This window comes from Molossus molossus, unplaced genomic scaffold, assembly GCF_014108415.1.
Source record: "Molossus molossus isolate mMolMol1 unplaced genomic scaffold, mMolMol1.p scaffold_m16_p_14, whole genome shotgun sequence".
NCBI lineage: Eukaryota > Metazoa > Chordata > Mammalia > Chiroptera > Molossidae > Molossus > Molossus molossus.
This window is the reverse complement of record NW_023425349.1, coordinates 4,360,798-4,378,866: the sequence shown is the minus strand read 5'-3', so window position 1 is coordinate 4,378,866 and position 18,069 is coordinate 4,360,798. Positions and strand designations below refer to the sequence as shown.

Here is an 18,069-nt window from a genome sequence, read left to right as displayed (position 1 = left end):
CCCTTGGAGAGGCAGCGGGTGGGTCAGGGGCGAGTGCTGCTGTGCTGCTGCGCTGCTGGGTCGGGTGCCCTTTTCTGCTGGAAGTAGGAGGGCTGCGCCGCCCTGCGGTGCAGGAAACAGGAAGGGCCAAGAGCCTGGACCTGGGCTCGGGGGGCGGTTCTCAGAGGAGACGTCGTCAGTCATTGCTGCTCACCTGAGGCGGGTGGTGACCGTCCCTGCTCCCGGGCGGTGTGGGATCAAAGAGGGCGCAGCACTGGCACAGCGCCCGCACTGGGGGAGAATGTAGGCAACTTCGGAACTGCTCCCACGTAAGGGCAGCCCCTCCGCGAGGAAGCCCTGCCCTGCATTCCTTCTGAACCTCCAGACTAGGAAGAAGGGCACCCGGGCCCGGTGCCCCCCCCCCCCCCCGCTGCCCTGGGCCCGCGGGACACGGGCTCACAGAGCTCCCGGGGCCCGCGAGCCCGGGTGAATCACCTAGTGCGGGCAGGGTGGCCCCCACGTGGAGACGAGCCGGCACACGGCAGACCCAGGCAGAGGGGGTGGTGACGGCCGCAGCAGGCCGCCCGGGTCAGCACGCGCGCGGACGAGAGGTCAGGAAGGGCCGGCGAGGGCACGGCGGGTCCGCGCCACACCGCGCGGAAGGCGGGCGCGGCCCCTCTGCTGTTGTGCAACGTAAACGTGGCTTCCGGGTGCACAGGCGCCCCCAAAAGCCAAAGCGCTTAACGAGCGCGTGCGGCGCCCGCCCAGTGCGCACGCGCGCCGCTGCCCGGCCCACCCCGCAGGCGCAGCGAATCGAACGTCGAACGGGGCGGGGGGCGGTGCTGATGCCGAGTGGCCTGGCCCCGCCCCGCGCGTGCGCCGCAGGGGCCCCCGAGCGGCCGCACACCCTCCGCCCCTCCGACGGGTCCCAGGCGCCGCGGCGGTGGGGAGCCTCTCGGCGGGGACCGGAAAAAACTCGAGTACGTCTGCGGCGCCGGGGACGAGAGCCCAGTCGGGGCACCGGGGAGAGTCGGGCCGGAGGCGCGTGCGCGGCCTGCAGGCGAGCTGGGCCCGGGGCGTCGGGTGTTGTCCGAACAGGGGGCGGGGCCGGCACCGGGGTCCCGGGAAGGGGGACAGGCGGAACTTTTGGTAAAGACGGTGGCCCGGTACAGGTGCCGCCTGCGGAGAGAAGGGGAGCGCCCGGGGCAGACGTAGCCTTAGAGAAGTGGAGCTCCAGGGGGGTGGGCCTCGGGGTGAGAAAGGGGGCGACAGGGTGCTGCCCCGGGAGGGAAGGGGGCGCGTGGGGCAGAGAGGGACGCAGCGTGCGGAAGGTGAAGGTCCCCGCGCTGAAAGCCAGCCACACCGCCCAGGTGCGGAGGCCTGCCCCCAGGAGCGAATCCTGAATCCCCACCTTGGTTGGCTGGCTGCCTCCTGGTGCTCAAGGGCCCACAGCGTGGTTCTCCCTGGCGCGCCCGAGGTCCTTTTCACCGCCCCTGCGAGCCTTCCTGGTGGCCACCCGTTTCCCGGTGACAGCTCTTCTGGTCTTTTCCAGGGACTCCTCCCCGGCTGGCTGGCTTTTCTACAAGATGCTGGGATTTTTGCAGCGGCCGGTACTGGTGAAGGCTGATGTCAACTTGAACGTTGTGGCTCTGACTGTGATGGGGTTACTGAGCCGACTGTGGGGACTCACCTATCCCAGAGCTGTGGTGTAAGCCGAACAATGCCATTCAGGGTGAATCAGAAAGAACTGGGATTTTTCGGTGACAGGAAGTGCCTTTTAAACAGAGTGAATGGGAGAGTGGAATTCTGGGCTTCTTGGTGAGGGGTGCTTTGGGCCGTTAGAGGAGAGGCTGGTTGGCCCCCAGGAAAACCCCTGCATAGTCCATTTGCCCCATCTTGCCCCCTAGGTTTATGGCAGGAGCAGTAGCCTCAGGTGACCATTGAGAACCTGGAGATTGGAGGGCAGAAGGTTGGGGAATATGGGAGTGAGTCCTCATTGACCTTAGAGTATGTTCTTTGTCACAGTGGGAAATGATTCCCGTAGTTATTAAAGGGCTGTTTATGATCTAATGCATGTGTTGTTTTTCATTTAACTTTTTCTTATGGAAAACATCAAACATATAAAAAGTAGGGAAAACAGTATGATGACCCCCTCACCAATGTATTCACCACGCAGCTTCAACAGTTACCAACTCATAGCCACCCCCTCCCTGCAGTGGATTTTTTTTTAAGCAAATCATAGCTGTATTTTATCCATAAGTAATTCAGTATACATATATTTCCAAAAGAGCCGATCTTAAACAAACACACGCAACCACAGTAGCATTATCACACCTAAAAAAGTTGACAGCAATTCCTTCATGCCGTCACCTGAAAATGTTTTGTTGCAGTATGTGCCTTTGTTGTGCTGGTGGACAAGGGGATTAGCCTCGGGTCCGTGAGGCCTTTCAGGGGCCTGGATAATGGCACACCCCAACATTGGGAACTAGGGAGAGAAACAGAACCTGTGTCGGGATGGCCCGTCCCTATGGGTGGATGCTGCTGTATGGGTGTCTTCATATCTGGGGACCCAAACTTTGCTGATCACTCCCTGAAGCTGTTGGAAGCACAGGTGTGCATTTATCCTGACACCTTTTTACCGCAATGATTTATAGTGAGCTATAACGTGGGTTTGTTTTTCAGTTTCGATGAAGTCTATTATGGGCAGTACATCTCTTTTTACATGAAGCGGGTCTTCTTTTTGGATGGCAGTGGACCGCCATTTGGTCACATGCTGCTGGCCTTAGGAGGTAGGATCTTATAGGTGCAATTTCTTGAGGGCAGAAACCATATCTTATTATTTATTTACTGTTGTTTCCCTATTGGCTGCCACTGTTGGGCACTCCTGAACTATTGCTGAACGTGATCGTTACTGATTAATCCTGTTTTAGGTTATTTAGGAGGATTCGACGGTAACTTTTTGTGGAACAGAATTGGAGCAGGTAAATGGCCATTTTCATTTCCATTGTTAATGTGCACTTAATGAACAACTGTGGTTTATTAACCTGAGTCCAGGGTATGATCAGTTGTTTGGGTACAAGTGAAAGGCTTTTGAAAAATCTGGTAAATATCTTAGGGTTTAGTTACAATTATTATTTTATTTCTAGTTCTTGGTACACACAGTCTTCACGTGCATCCGATCCCAATGACCTTTTGTATAAGTGGCGTGTGTTGTCACAGTGGTTTAGGAAATAGGGCAAATTTATAAAGAAGTAAAGCACGAACTGACTTCAGACCCGTGGTTATCCCTGTGTGTAATGAGAGCTGGTTCCCGCCTAAATCCAGCGCGTCTCAAAGACCGACTCCTACTCGGTGCCCAGTGAGGTCCCCAGTCTTGTAAACTTTCAGCCTGGAGCCTACAAATGTGACACTGGGCTGGGAAACCTGGGGTGCTCAGCTGTGCTGTGGTGGCTTTCTAGAATACAGCAGCAACGTGCCCGTGTGGTCCCTGCGCCTGCTGCCGGCCCTCGCGGGGGCCCTGGCGGTCCCCATGGCCTACCAGATCCTGTGGGAGCTCCACTTTTCTCACTGTGCCGCCATGGGAGCGGCCCTGCTGATACTTATCGGTAAGACCCGGCCTCTGCCCGCTGTCACTTCTCCGTGTGTGGCCCAGGAGCGCTCAGGGTTTAGGGCACAGGCCTCCCGCAGTGGCGTCTGCTCACGGGATGGAAGGAAATGCAGGCAGTGCATCTGCTGTGGGATGTGGAGGTGGGTAGCCCAACTGCGTGTGGAGGCGTGGCCATGCACACCTGGGCTGCCTAGACAGCTGCCTGCTGTGAGCACCTCCGCCTGCACCCGGCTGTGTCACTGACAGCCCGCCTCCTCCCACCCGCCTCCCAGGCCCCGCTCCTCCCCAGGGTCTCTGCCCAGGCGGTGCTAGCGGTACTAGTGCGCGTGCACAGGCAGACTGTCGAGGAGCAGGTGGGTGCCTGTCCACAGCTCTGGGGAGACTGCCAACGTGAGTGACGGCCTCACCGCGGCTCCGAGAGCTGGTATTTCTTCTGCAGATGAGAAAAAGGAAGACTCAGAGAGGTTCAGGGACTTGCCCAAGGTCGCAAGGGTCTCAGTAGGTGGGACTCACACCTAAGAATCTGCCTTCGTGGTTGTGGGGCGGGTGCCCTTCCGGACACCCCAATTCCGAACACCCGGCCTTCGTGCTCCGAGCCATGTGGAACGTTTGCTGCTTTGTGGACGTTTCCGTCGTCACTCCTGCCCTTGCTCCCTCACAGCGGACCGTGTCGTCTTTCCCACAGAGAACGCGCTGATCACTCAGTCCAGGCTGATGCTTTTGGAATCGCTGTTGATCTTCTTTAATCTGTCGGCCGTGCTGTCCTACCTGAAGTTCTCCAACTCCCAGAAGCGCAGGTGAGGCGTGTGGGGCCTGTCCTTCCTCCTGAATGAGAAGGAAGTGTGGTGGTCTGGGGCTGAGGCCTCTTCCTCTGGGGCCTGCTCACCGGCTGCCCTGCGGTCAGCCGCCCAGACCAGCCTTTGGCTCATGGCTTCGCAAATACTCCTCACTTTCTAACCGGAGAGACGTTCTGGCCATGAAGAAAACCTGCCAGGACCGAGGTTTGGGGGTGAGGGTTCATTTCCCTCGTCCCTGAAGCCGTGCAGCCCGCTGGCCCGAGAGAGCTCAGACCTGTCCCAGCTCCGCTGTCCTCTCTGCCCAGGCCCTTCTCTCCGAGCTGGTGGCTCTGGCTGACGCTGACGGGAGTGGCCTGCGCCTGTGCGGTCGGGTGAGTCTGGCGGGTCTGAGGCAGCGCCCACGCCCCACGCGTCTGTCTTATTCTAACGTCCTCTCCACCGGCCTTTCAGCACCAAATACATGGGCGTCTTCACTTACTTGCTGGTACTTGGAGTCGCCACTGTTCACACCTGGCACCTGATAGGAGACCGGACCCTGTCAAATGTGGGTGCTGGTGGTGTGCGCGGCACGAGGGTGGCCGCGTGGGGTAGGCAGGGGTGGGACGGGGCATTTCAGGGACAGTTCAGGAGGGGACAGGAGGGCGGGGCTGCGCTGTGGAGATGGACACGCCCACCTGTGTGCCAGGTCTGTGTGCTTTGCCACGTGCTGGCCCGAGCGGTGGCCCTGGTGCTCGTCCCGGTCGTCACGTACCTGCTCTTCTTCTACGTCCACTTGACGCTGCTCTGCCGCTCTGGACCCCACGACCAGATCATGTCCAGTGCGTTCCAGGCCAGCCTGGAGGTGAGAGGGGTACACAGCCACCTCAGAAAGAGGGCCGTAGTGGGCTCAGCGTTTCTTACGTAAACACTATCAAGTTAGAACTAGAGGAATAGCTGAATTGCCCTGGCTGGTTTGGCGCAGCGGTTAGAGCGTCGGCCTGCAGTCCAGAGAGACCCGGGTTCGGTTCCCGCTAAGGGCATGTACCTTGGTTGCAGTTTGTCCTCGGCCCTGGTGGGGTTGTGCGGGTGGCAGCCACTTGATGTGTCCCTTTCATGTCGATGTTTCTCTCTCTCTCTCTCCCGCTCCCACTCTATCTGAACAAAAATGGAAAAATGTCCTCAGGTGAGGATAAAAAAAATAAAATAAATAAGAAATGAGGAATTTACTTCAGTATTTTAAAAAAATGTTTTCTTTGTTGATTTTAGAGAGAGAGGAATGGGGAAGGAGAGAGAGATAGAAACATCGATGAGAGAGAACATTGATTGGCCGCCTCCTGCACGCCCCCTAGTGGGGATCAGGCCCACAATCTGGGCATGTGCCCTGACCGGGGATCGAACCGACGACCTCTTGGTGCCACACCAGCTGGGCCGTTTCTGTATTTGAAACTAGTTCTGAATATACCAATGGTGTAGAAATAAGCAAAGGGTTAGCTCTCGTCCGTGTGATCCCCGGAGACCACTGCGAAGTCCCCATCGGGCGGGCGCCTGTGGTCCAGGGCACACTGGACGTGATCTGGTCGTGGGCCCAGACCCGACTCTGGTTCATTCTCACGAACTTTGCAGAGGAGTGAAATGCACCAGTTGCGGTCGTTGGGATGGTGGCCCGAAGTCGCACGGGCCTGTTTGGAAGTGCTGGCTCTGTGTTTTTGGACAACTTTCACTCAAGTCTGTTTTCTCATTTCTGAAACAGACATAATTGTCCTTTCTCACAGGACAGGGTCAGAACTCAGTGAGGGTGTGAAGGGTGAGCCGAGTGCCTGGCCCCGGAGGCGGCCTTCAGTCGGGGGGCTGCTGGGTCCTGTCACGTGTAACTGTCTGCGCCACCCTGACCGCCCCGGTGCAGAGCGGCTGCCAGAGGCCGGGCCGTGTCTCACTGCCCCTTTGGCTCTCGTCTAGGGAGGGCTGGCGCGGATCACGCAGGGCCAGCCGCTGGAGGTGGCCTACGGGTCCCAGGTCACTCTGAAGAGCGCCTTCGGCAAGCCCATGCCCTGCTGGCTTCATTCCCACCAGAGCACCTACCCCAGGATGTAAGGACAGCGGCCGTTTTCGTGGGAAGGTTATAAAATGTTTTTCCATAATTTGTCACCACCTTTCACATTGTATGAAGAGGTTTGTGAGACAGAAAGAAACAGCTCTTAGATCTGATGATCACAGTGTCTTGTCCTTTCTGCGGTGAACCAGTGAGGGTCTCGCTGAGCAGAGGGCCCTGACGGGTCTGCGTGACAGCCACGCGGCGCCCACGCGGTCGCTTTCTGCTCCTGGTGCGTGCTGCATAGGGCCACGCATTCTAGTCCCTCGTGGTGTGGACTTCTTGTTTTATCGTTATTTCCCCAAACACCTCGCTAGTTAGCGTTCACAGGAGCCCGGGGAGAGAGGCTGCGGGCCCCTCGCCAGCCCCCTGCAGACAGCCCCTTGCTGACTCCACGCAGCTACGAGGACAGCCGAGGCAGCTCCCACCAGCAGCAGGTGACCTGCTACCCCTTCAAAGACGTCAACAACTGGTGGATCGTCAAGGATCCTGGGAGGTGCGTGCAGTTCCTGGGCCTCCCGGGCAGGGCCCGCCTCCTGGCCTGGCTGGGTGGGGCCTCGGGCAGTGCCAGGCCCTCCTCTCTGTCCACACTCCTTCCCTCGAAGCTTGGAGTCCAGCGCTGTGCTGGTGAGCCCTTGGTCAGGGTTAGCTCGTCCACAGTGACTGCCTGCTGTCTCTCCTGGTACTTTACAGGCCTGTCCCAGCGCCTCCTTTTTCTTTCTTTTCTTTTTGTTTAATATGTTTTTATTGCTTTTTTTAGAGAGAGAGGAAGGTAGAGAGAGAGAAACACACTAATGTGAGAGAGAAACATCCATCCGCTGCCTCCTGCCCGCCCCCTACTGGGGATCGAGCCCACAACCCAGGCATGTGCCCTGACCAGGAGTCGATCCGGGACCTCTCAGTCCAGAGGATGACGCTCAGTCCACTGAGCCACACCAGCCGGGCTAAAACCATTTTCTTGCTCAGACCTCACAGATGGAGGTCTCTCTCTCACTCCCCACGTCCAGTGGCTCAGCCAGTGCTAACAATTTTGCCTCTGAATGCGCTCCACCCAGGTCTCTACCTCCCGTCTCCCTCCTCCCCTCCCCAGTGACCTGTTTCCACTCCGCACTCCCCAGCTTCAGAAGCTCCCCAAGTGGTCCTTTAGAACATAACCTATGTTGGTCACCCTCCTGCTCAGACCCCTTGCCCAGCTTCCATTGCCCCCGAACCAACTCCAGACCCCACATGGTGCCCACAGGCCCAAACCACCTGCTCCAGCCCCGAATTCCTGGAGCAGGCAGCCTCTGCCTTGGGCGACGTGTTACTACCTGGCTGGCTCCTCTGTGAGTCAAGTTGGGAGGTCAGCTCCTCCGTGGCCTACCTTGGCCACCCCAGGGCCCCCTCCTCTCTGCCACTGTCCCATTGTCTGAGTCGTTGCTCACGCACTCACGGATGCACCCTTGCTGCAGTGACCCGGGGCAGGGCCGCCTGGCTGTTCAGCCGTGTGCTCAGCCCCCGTTAGGCCCCGAGGACCTGTCACTGGGCAGGCACAGAACAGAGGTCTGTCTGTCCGAGAAGGATTTCGGAGAGGGTGCCGTGCATTCGTCCGTAGCACAGCAGCTCAGTGATGTCTGGAAGCTGGGAGAGAGACCGCAGGTCTCAGAGCTGAGCTCCGGGAAGTGCTCTGCCCTACAGGGGTCGCCTGTGTGGGGGCAGATTGGCTGGGCGCCGCAGTCAGCCCCCGGGAGCTCTCAGAGCCCTGCTGGTGAGGCCGCAGCTCGGGGCAGTGGCCAGCACGTCCCGCCAGCCTGTCCCCTGTCTCCAGGCACCAGCTGGAGGTGAGCGCCCCGCCGAGGCCGGTGCGGCACGGAGACGTGGTGCAGCTGGTACACGGCATGACCACCCGCTTCCTCAACACGTGAGCCCTGCCGCCCTCCGCGTTGGGAGGGGCCCCGATGGCAGCTGAGGGGGGAGGAAAGGAGATGGCCTCAGTGAGGGACCGGGAGCCCCGAGGGTGCAGGTGATGGGACACCGCCGGGCTCGCCCTGCGGGGTGCAGTGGGGCCCCTTCATCGGTGGGGCCCCCGAAGTGTCAGCAGGACTGAAGCGGGGTTCAGTGGGGTCCGGAGGGTTAGGACATGTTTGGCTCTCAGCCCTGACCTGACTTGACCTCTGAGCAGCCCTGTATTTCGGGGTACCCGGCAGCCCCGACTGTGCCGCCTCCCACTGTCTGCGGTCTGCGTGCCCTGCTTTCCCTGAGATGCGGCTCCTGCAGCATCCCTTCCCTTTCAGTCTGTTTCTCCACAAGCCTCCAGGTGTGCGTCCTCGGGCCGCAGCGGCTCTTCCCTCAAGGAGGCAGTGAATGGGGGACTCCTGCGAGCGTTGTCTGCTTGCAGGCATGACGTGGCGGCCCCCCTGAACCCCCACGCGCAGGAGGTGTCCTGCTACATCGACTACAACATCTCCATGCCCGCCCAGAACCTCTGGAGACTGGTGAGTCCTGTGGAGCGGGCAGCCGTTGCGTCAGCACCCCCTCCCCCCTTCCGCAGGATGTTTGACCCTCAGCCAGCCAGGGATCCTCCGGTCATCCCGGCCGGTCCCGGGATGTCCCGGGATGTCCCAGGAGAGGCGGCGGTTCCTGGGGACGGCCCCTTCCTGAGGCTGGCGGGATGGTGGCCGCCTTCCACTGAGTGACTAGGGAATGAGTCTCACTCTCCGGGGCTGCATGTGGAGTCCTGGGAAGGGCAGCAGGAAGAAGGTTCTAGGGTTGCTGGGTCATTGGACCATCTGAATTCAAGGACACGAGCTAGTCAGGGCTCACAGATGGCACTGGGGTCACCGCCCTGAGGGTCAGACTCGGACCTGCAGCAGCAGCTCCCCACTAACTCCAGCCCCCACCCCGTTCAGTCCTCGGCAGATGTCCGTGTGCTGCGATGTGCGTGCGCCTGCTTCCCCGTCCCCTCCCCCTTCGCGTGTGACAGACGTCCGTGTGCTATGATGTGTGTGCACCTGCTTCCCCGTCTCCTCCCCCTTCGCGTGTGACAGACGTCCGTGTGCTATGATGTGTGTGCACCTGCTTCCCCGTCCCCTCCCCCTTCGCGTGTGACGGACGTCCGCATGCTATGATGTGTGTGCACCTGCTTCCCCGTCCCCTCCCCCTTCGCGTGTGATGGACCTCCATGTGCTGCGATGTACGTGCACCTGCTTCCCGTCCCCTCCCCTTTCACGTGTTACAGACGTCCGTGTGCTATGATGTGTGTGCACCTGCTTCCCCGTCCCCTCCCCCTTCGCGTGTGATGGACCTCCATGTGCTGCGATGTGCGTGCACCTGCTTCCCCGTCCCCTCCCCCTTCGCGTGTGATGGACGTCCATGTGCTGCAATGTACGTGCACCTGCTTCCCCATCCCTTCCCCCTTCGCGTGTTATGGACGTCCATGTGCTGCGATGTGTGTGCACCTGCTTCCCTGTCCCCTCCCCCTTCGCGTGTGACGGACGCCCGTGTGCTGCGATGTGCGTGCACCTGCTTCCCCGTCCCCTCCCCCAGCGTTCCCACCTCAGTGGAGTTGTTTGTGCTCCTCCCTTCACTGGGAGCTCTGGAGGGAGCCTCTGCTGAGAGTCTCGCTGCTGAGGGCTCAGTGCTGATCCTTTTCCTCCACCTCCTCCTCCTCCTCCCTGCTGGTGGCCCCCTCGGCCCCACACGGAATAGGGGGGTGCTCACCGCAACCCAGCCCCTGGCTTCCTCTGGTTCTTGTCAGTAGCTACGTGACCTCACGGGGGCAAAGTTCTGACAACGCAAATGCTCTATAGATGTTAGTGCTCAGTGTCGAAGTCAGGGCCCTTTTCAGGGAGGGTCTGTCGCCTGCACTGCATCGTCTTTGCACTTGGGCCGAAGCTCTGAGCCCTGGGTGAGCAGGCGTTCCAGAAGCACAGAGAGGGCACCGTCCTGTGGTCTCTGCCACGGAGCCCCGAGCTGCCCCTGCAGGAGGGCACCGTCCTGTGGTTTCTGCCACGGAGCCCCGAGCTGCCCCTGCAGGAGGGCACATGTCCCTTCTGAGAACCAGCCCCCCGGCGCCCCCCGTCAGTCTCAGCACCTGCTGCCCGGTCTCATCTGTTCGGTTAAGGAAATCTGAAAACGGAGCAGGACGGGCAGGTCTGCTCCTACAGGACATCGTGAACAGGGAGTCGGACGCGGAGGTCTGGAAGACCATCTTGTCGGAGGTTCGCCTCGTGCACGTGAACACCTCCGCCATCCTGAAGGTGAGGGCGCCGCTGCTCGGGGGCCTGCGGAGCTCCGGGCCCACAGCCCCTGCACCCAGCTCCGGCCGAGCCGGCGCCCCCAGCCATTTGCCTCGTCCTGCCGCCACCACTGCAGGTGGGAGGGCTCTGTGCCTTCTCGGAACTGGGCCCCACGGAGGGCGGTCTGTGCCCTCGCGGGCTGCTGACCAGCGGTGCGGCCCCTCCCCGCCGGGCTGAGCCAGGGCCGGCTGTCCCCTCACTAGTCCTGTCTCTGTCTTCCAGCTGAGCGGGGCGCACCTCCCTGACTGGGGCTTTCGGCAGCTGGAGGTCGTTGGGGAGAAGCTGTCCCGGGGCTACCACGAGAGCACCGTGTGGACCGTGGAGGAACACCGCTACGGCCGGAGTGAGTGCGCCTGCGCGTCCCGGGCCGGCGGGGCCCTGGTGAGCCACCGCCGAAGGCTCGACTCCACGCTCTGTCACCACCCGCCCCTCTGTGCCCCACTGAGCTGCCAGCGACCAGGGGCACTTCTCCGCGCGGTCGTGGGCAGGCGGTGCGCGGAGCTGTCCACGGGTCTAGAGATCCACACGTGCCGGCAGTTTCGCGTGGGGAGACTGGGGTGCTGTGGGTCGCCGTGGGGGTTGGAAAGCAGGGAAGTCGCCTCCGGACCAAGCCGGCAGCTGTGCTGAGCTCCCTGCCCTGAGCCCGCTCATGTCCTGTTGGGTTCTGGTGTGTTGCCAGGCCAGGAGCAGAAGGAGAGGGAGCTGGAGCTGCACTCGCCTACTCAGATGGACGTCAGCAGAAACCTGAGCTTCCTGGCCAGGTTCTCCGAGCTGCAGGTGACACGGTGGAGGGAGGTGTGGCTTTGCTCCCAGAGCCGCTGTGGTCGGCAGCATGCTTGCCTTCCGAGGCTTCAAACTGGGCTCTGGCCGGGTGGCCTGGTGGATTGTAGCGCTGGTCCACTCACCAATAGGTGGCAGGTTCGGTTCCTGGTTAGGACACGTATTAGGTTGCAGGGTCACTCCCCAGTTGGGGTGCATAAGGGAGGCAACCGGCTGATGTTTCTCTCTCCCCCTTCCCCTTTCTCTAAAACGAATGCATGTCCTTCGGTGAGGATTAAACAATCATAATAATAACAAACTGGAGCCTCAATCAGCAGTGGACGCATGTGTCCCTTCCTCCACTGTAAGCAGCGCCGCAGCCCTGCGTCCCAGGCCTGTGGCTTTGCAGGCAGGAGACTCCGCAGCCCACACAGAATTGCCACCTTGCCGGGGTACACTTTGAGGCTCCCAGGGCAGGGCAGAATGGGCTCTGGTCAATGTGAGGGAGCCCTAGAGCCATGGGAACCAGAAACATGGGTCCCTGACTTGAGGACAGTCACTTTGTCTGCAGACGAGGTGACAAGCCCCTGGGAGGCCACGTTCCGGGGCTACCCCCGGTCGGAACCCAGGTCTCCTGACAAGCCCGCCTGCCAGGCCGGCACGCCCTCTGCTGCACGGTTCAGATGAGCCTGCGGTTGGACCCCTCCCATGAAGGGGCAGCGTTTGCTCCAGCCCAGCGAGTGCCCGAGCAAGGACAGCGTCGGGCTGGCTGACTCCGAGCCTCTGCTTTGTCGCAGTGGAGGATGCTGACGATGCGGAGCGACGACTCGGAGCACAAGTACAGCTCCACGCCTCTGGACTGGGTCACCCTGGACACCAACATCGCCTACTGGCTGCACCCCAGGACCAGCGTAAGCAGCCTGCATCGTTCCCTGAGGGCCCCTCTGCTTCCCACCTGGTCCTGCACTCTCCAGGGCCGTCCTCACCAGGCCTGGGCCCCTCCCACCTCCCTCCAGGGCCGTCCTCACCAGGCCTGGGCCCTCCCACCTCCCTCCAGGGCCGTCCTCACCGGGCCTGGGCCCTCCCACCTCCCTCCAGGGCCGTCCTCACCGGGCCTGGGCCCTCCCACCTCCCTCCAGGGCCGTCCCTCACCGGGCCTGGGCCCTCCCACCTCCCTCCAGGGCCGTCTCACCAGGCCTGGTCCCCTCCCACCTCCCTCCAGGGCCGTCCTCACCGGGCCTGGGCCCTCCCACCTCCCCCAGGGCCGTCCCACCGGGCCTGGGCCCTCCCACCTCCCTCCAGGGCCGTCCTCACCGGGCCCTGGGCTCTCCCACCTCCCTCCAGGGCCGTCCTCACCGGGCTGGGCCCCTCCCACCTCCCTCCAGGGCCGTCCTCACCAGGCTGGGCCCTCCCACCGCCCCCTCCAGGGCGTCTCCACCAGGCCATGGGCCCTCCCACCGCCCCCTCCAGGGCCGTCCTCACCAGGCCTGGGCCCCTTCCCACCGCCCCCTCCAGGCCGTCCTCACCAGGCCTGGGCCCTCCCACCGCCCCCTCCAGGGCCGTCCTCACCAGGCCTGGGCCCCTCCCACCGCCCCCTCCAGGGCCGTCCTCACCAGGCCTGGGCCCTCCCACCGCTCCCTCCAGGGCCGTCCTCACCAGGCCTGGGCCCCTCCCACCGCCCTCCAGGGCCGTCCTCACCAGGCCTGGGCCCCTCCCACCTCCCTCCAGGGCCGTCCTCACCGGGCCTGGGCCCCTCCCACCTCCCTCCAGGGCCGTCCTCACCGGGCCTGGGCCCCTCCCACCTCCCTCCAGGGCCGTCCTCACCGGGCCTGGGCCCCTCCCACCTCCCTCCAGGGCCGTCCTCACCGGGCCTGGGCCCCTCCCACCTCCCTCCAGGGCCGTCCTCACCAGGCCTGGGCCCCTCCCACCTCCCTCCAGGGCCGTCCTCACCAGGCCTGGGCCCTCCCACCGCCCCCTCCAGGGCCGTCCTCACCAGGCCTGGGCCCTCCCACCGCTCCCTCCAGGGCCGTCCTCACCAGGCCTGGGCCCTCCCACCGCCCCCTCCAGGGCCGTCCTCACCAGGCCTGGGCCCTCCCACCGCCCCCTCCAGGGCCGTCCTCACCAGGCCTGGGCCCTCCCACCGCTCCCTCCAGGGCCGTCCTCACCAGGCCTGGGCCCCTCCCACCTCCCTCCAGGGCCGTCCTCACCAGGCCTGGGCCCCTCCCACCGCTCCCTCCAGGGCCGTCCTCACCAGGCCTGGGCCCTCCCACCTCCCTCCAGGGCCGTCCTCACCAGGCCTGGGCCCCCCCACCGCCCCCTCCAAGGCCGTCCCCACCAGGCCTGGGCCCTCCCACCGCTCCCTCCAAGGCCGTCCTCACCAGGCCTGGGCCCTCCCACCGCCCCCTCCAGGGCCGTCCTCACCAGGCCTGGGCCCTCCCACCGCTCCCTCCAAGGCCGTCCTCACCAGGCCTGGGCCCCTCCCACCTCCCTCCAGGGCCGTCCTCACCAGGCCTGGGGCCCTCCCACCGCTCCCTCCAGGGCCGTCCCCACCAGGCCTGGGCCCCTCCCACCTCCCTCCAGGGCCGTCCTCACCAGGCCTGGGCCCTCCCACCTCCCTCCAGGGCCGTCCTCACCAGGCCTGGGCCCCTCCCACCGCTCCCTCCAGGGCCGTCCTCACCAGGCCTGGGCCCTCCCACCTCCCTCCAGGGCCGTCCTCACCAGGCCTGGGCCCCTCCCACCTCCCTCCAGGGCCGTCCTCACCAGGCCTGGGCCCCTCCCACCTCCCTCCAGGGCCGTCCTCACCAGGCCTGGGCCCCTCCCACCAGCACCACGGGGTGAGGTCAGGTCTGCCTGTGGAGGGAAGCCAGGCTTTTCTGCTTTTGTGGGAGCACACTGCTCCCCTCCTCTGGCAGTGGCTTTCAGAGTGTCCCTGCTGATTTGTGCACCTGGCGTCCGAGCCTGCAGAGCTCTGTCCAGGCAGGTGTTGCCTCACCTGGTAGCAAAGGCGGTGGAGTCACGCGCAGCTGTCACTCACGGGCGACGCCAGCAACAGCGCTCACCGACCTGCCCCGACCCCGAGTGGCAGAGCAGGGCCCAGGCGCCACCCTGAGCTCTGTTGCTCTGGGGGTCCCTCTGCGAAGGGCTGTGCTGCTGAAACCGGACTCCTGGCTGCTCCCAGTCGTAGAGAAAACCTCAGCGCTTTGTAGAAAGGGTCTCATCAGGAGCGTCTGGTCCGTCCCAGCCACAGGGCTGGGGGCGCTCCTTCCACGGAGACCCGCTGACGGCGTCTCCTGTCGCCTGCAGGCTCAGATCCACCTGCTGGGAAACGCCGTGATCTGGGCCTCGGCCGGGCTCGCCACCGCGCTGTACACCCTGCTCTTCTGCTGGCACCTGCTCAGACGCCAGCGACGCCTGTGCGACCTCCCAGAGGGTGAGTGCGCCTCCCCGCCCTGCACCAGCCCCCTCGCTCCAACCTGAGCCCCGCTCCCCGGCAGCTCTGCCTCAGGCGCAGCTTGGTCTCTGCATGGAGGGGACGTAAATTATTTGTGTCCCCCAGAGACAGTTGGAATTCAGCTCCTACGTGGCCTTGGAGGCTTCTCCAGGGAGTGTGGGTGCTGGGCAGGGGCTGCTCCGTGAGCCCAGGGCCTGGAGCAGCCTCGGGCCGTTCCCAGCTGGCCCCGACCTGGCTGGACAGGACTGAGCCCACAGGCGCGTCAGGGCTGGTGGTTCGCTAGTGACAGACCCACGTCAAACCCTCTCAGAACAGGAGTAAAGCGCAGGCAGGCCGGCCCCAGGCACCTTCGCACTGCTGGGCTCCAGGGACTGGTCCCCTCCCCCGGGCCGCAAGGCCCTCCACCGCTCCTGATGGGCGGCAGCCAGGGGACTGACCGGCTGGCAGAGGCTGGCCTGGCCCCCAGGGGACAGCTGTTTCTCAGGAGAGGGTCGTGAGGACCCAGCAGGAAGCTGCGGGAGGTTCTTAGTCTGATTTCCTGGAGACGTGGGAAGGGGGGTGAGAAATCGAGAGCCGACTGCTGGGGTGTGGCTGAGGGACGAGAGAGCCAGCGTCAGACTGGGCTGGCAGAGCCTGGCCAGGTGCGGCCCCAGCCAGCCAGGCTGGCTCACGAGGACTTTCCCCCAGACTCCTGGCTGCGCTGGGTGCTGGCCGGGGCCCTGTGTGCTGGCGGCTGGGCAGTGAACTACCTGCCGTTCTTGCTGATGGAGAAGACGCTCTTCCTGTACCACTACCTGCCTGCGCTCACCTTCCAGATCCTGCTGCTGCCCGTGGTCCTGCAGCACGTCGGCGAGCACCTGTGCAGGTTCGGGCCTTCGCGGTCAGTGTGGGGGTGGGGTGAGGTCCCCAGAGCACGAAGCTCTGGCTGTCTCGCAGACGAAAGCCCTGGTATGGGTGGGAAACGGAAGGACGTCTGTGGTCCACAGAGGACCAGGGGCGGAGGCGAGGAGTGGGGAGGCGTGGGGTGTGTTCTCGACAGCCAGTGGCCACTGGCCAGATGGCATGGGGCACAGAGGAGACACACCAGAAGCTATGTAGACTGGAGCCGCTGCTGGAGGCCCGAGGAGGGCACTGACCCTCCCGTAGCAGGGTCTTGAGGTCTCTCAAGAGGGAGTCTGCGTGTAGACAGAGCAGAGGCTGTGGACCGAGAAACAGACGAGTGAGGACTGTCACGCTCAGCGCGTCGGGCAGGATGCAGCAGGGCTGGTGGTGGGGTGGCAGGAGGGACAGAAAGGCGGAGGTCGGTGACCGCCAGGCGACAGGTGTGAGACGCCGTGAGTGGAGGTCACGGTGAGGACAGCCAGCCTCCCTCACACCTGTGCTGCTCTGGCACCCGCAGGTCCGAGCTCCAGAGGAGCGTCTTCGGCGCCCTGGTGGTGGCGTGGTACTCCGCTGCCTGCCACGTGTTTGACACGCTGCGCCCACTGACCTACGGGCACAAGTCACTCTCTCCCAGCGAACTCCAGGCCCTTCGCTGGAGAGAGAGCTGGGACATCTTAATCCGAAAATACCAACAGGACCCGACACAGTGAGCGTCTGGCGGGTCCGGACTGGGCAGAACCACCTTGGCTAGCTGTGTTTACAAGCACAGTGCAGACGGCCATGCCTGGAAGGCTGGTTTCGTTCTCAAAGCGGCCCTCTGATGAGCACCTTGTGTTTTAAAATATGTTCTTACTAATTTAGAGACGGAGAGAGAGACATCCATCGGCTGCCTCCTGCACGCCCCCTACCAGGGATTGAGCCTGCAACCCAGGCATGTGCCCTGACCTGGAATCGAACCAGCAACCTCTTGGTGCCTGGGACGCCGCCCAACCAACTGAACCACACTGGCCGGGGCGAGCACCTCATTTTAAGCAGGTTGTTTGTTTTTGGTTTTATTGACGTTTTAGAGAGGAAAAGAGAGAAACATCAACATGAGAGAGAAACATCCATCGGCTGCCTCCTGTACGCCCCCTACTGGGGATTGAGCCTGCAACCCAGGCACGTGCGCTGACTGGGAATCGAACCGGGACCTCTGTCCATGAGACGACGCTCAGTCCACTGAGCCACACTGGCCGGGCTTAAGCAGATTATTTTATGCAGGCAGTGAACACGCCCAGGTCCACCAATTCCTAGGAGCCTAAACTAGGACACGTGGAGCATCGAGTGGCTAGCGTGGGACTCGGCGCCGGGGAAAAGGCAGGGAGCAGGCAGACGGGGCTGGTCTCAGTAACAGGTGTGTTGGCGGGTTTGGTGACGGGCCTGGTCCTCCCTCCCGTGCCCCACTGGGCCTGCTGAGCTGGAGCCTCTGTGCCCAGTGAGGCGGAGGAACTCCTGGGAGCAGGTTGCCACTCAGTGTGCGTGAGCAGGGGCGTGGCGGACGTGGACCTCCGGCCCGTGGAGCCTGCCACCCTCTTCACGCCTGTACTGGCTAACCCTCGGGCACCCGCCACGAGGTTCCGCTGAGCGAGTATCGACCTCAGCAGTCAGTGTGTCATCTGGATGCTTCCTCGCCCTGGAGTTGCCTTCCTGGTGTAATTAAAGAGGGACGCACTGGGTTCCTGTTGGTGGTTATTGACTCTCCAAAAGGGCACCGCACGTGTGTTGAGTGTCGCAGTCCTCAGAAGCCAGCCACGGAGCTCAGGCGAGCCCAGCCACGTCAGCTGTGTAACTAGTGCCCCTGGACGGAGAGGAAGTGCCCTGGTGGCAGTGGGGAAGGACCCCTTCACAAACAGCCACCGCACGGGAGGGGAGACACCCCGGGACGACAGGCCACGGGTTTGTGGGGCTTGTGCTCAGATGAGCGAGGGAGACAGGCCGGCTTTGGCCACACCACTCGCTGTGCCATTCCCGGTCAGCACACACGTTGGCTGGGGGCGAGCCCTGGACTTGGCCCTGCCACACTCGGGAAGGCCAGTCCACACAGCACCTGGCTCAGGGACCCACGACAGACCCCACAGGGGCCAGGCGGGCTCGGGGCTGGGTGAGCAGGCGCCCGCTTTCTCTCTGATGCTGGTTACAGAGAGGCCTGTCGGGGGGCTCCTTCCCCGCCCCGCCCTGGAGCACAGGCCAGGGAAAGGGGACATCTCTGT

General features: G+C 63.0%; 1 protein-coding gene across 3 annotated transcripts; it reads left to right on the top strand.

The window, feature by feature from the left end:
* The first annotated feature begins 879 nt into the window (after positions 1–879).
* POMT1 (protein O-mannosyltransferase 1) lies at positions 880–16,694 on the top strand. 3 transcript variants are annotated; one of them, XM_036261696.1, is made up of 20 exons: positions 880–959; positions 1,532–1,687; positions 2,662–2,768; positions 2,910–2,960; positions 3,438–3,584; positions 4,272–4,383; positions 4,689–4,754; positions 4,834–4,927; positions 5,069–5,224; positions 6,319–6,449; positions 6,852–6,947; positions 8,259–8,351; positions 8,829–8,925; positions 10,597–10,689; positions 10,951–11,071; positions 11,408–11,505; positions 12,285–12,398; positions 14,791–14,917; positions 15,626–15,803; positions 16,338–16,694. In XM_036261696.1, exons 2-20 carry the CDS (start codon positions 1,566–1,568, stop codon positions 16,528–16,530), a joined length of 2,196 nt encoding a protein of 731 aa, XP_036117589.1. In that variant the 5' UTR covers positions 880–959; positions 1,532–1,565; the 3' UTR covers positions 16,531–16,694. The 3 variants fall into 3 exon arrangements, with proteins under 3 accessions (XP_036117589.1, XP_036117588.1, XP_036117587.1); XM_036261694.1 differs by having other exon boundaries at positions 886–959; positions 15,754–15,803; positions 16,338–16,528; XM_036261695.1 differs by having other exon boundaries at positions 4,834–5,224.
* The last annotated feature ends 1,375 nt before the right edge of the window (positions 16,695–18,069 follow it).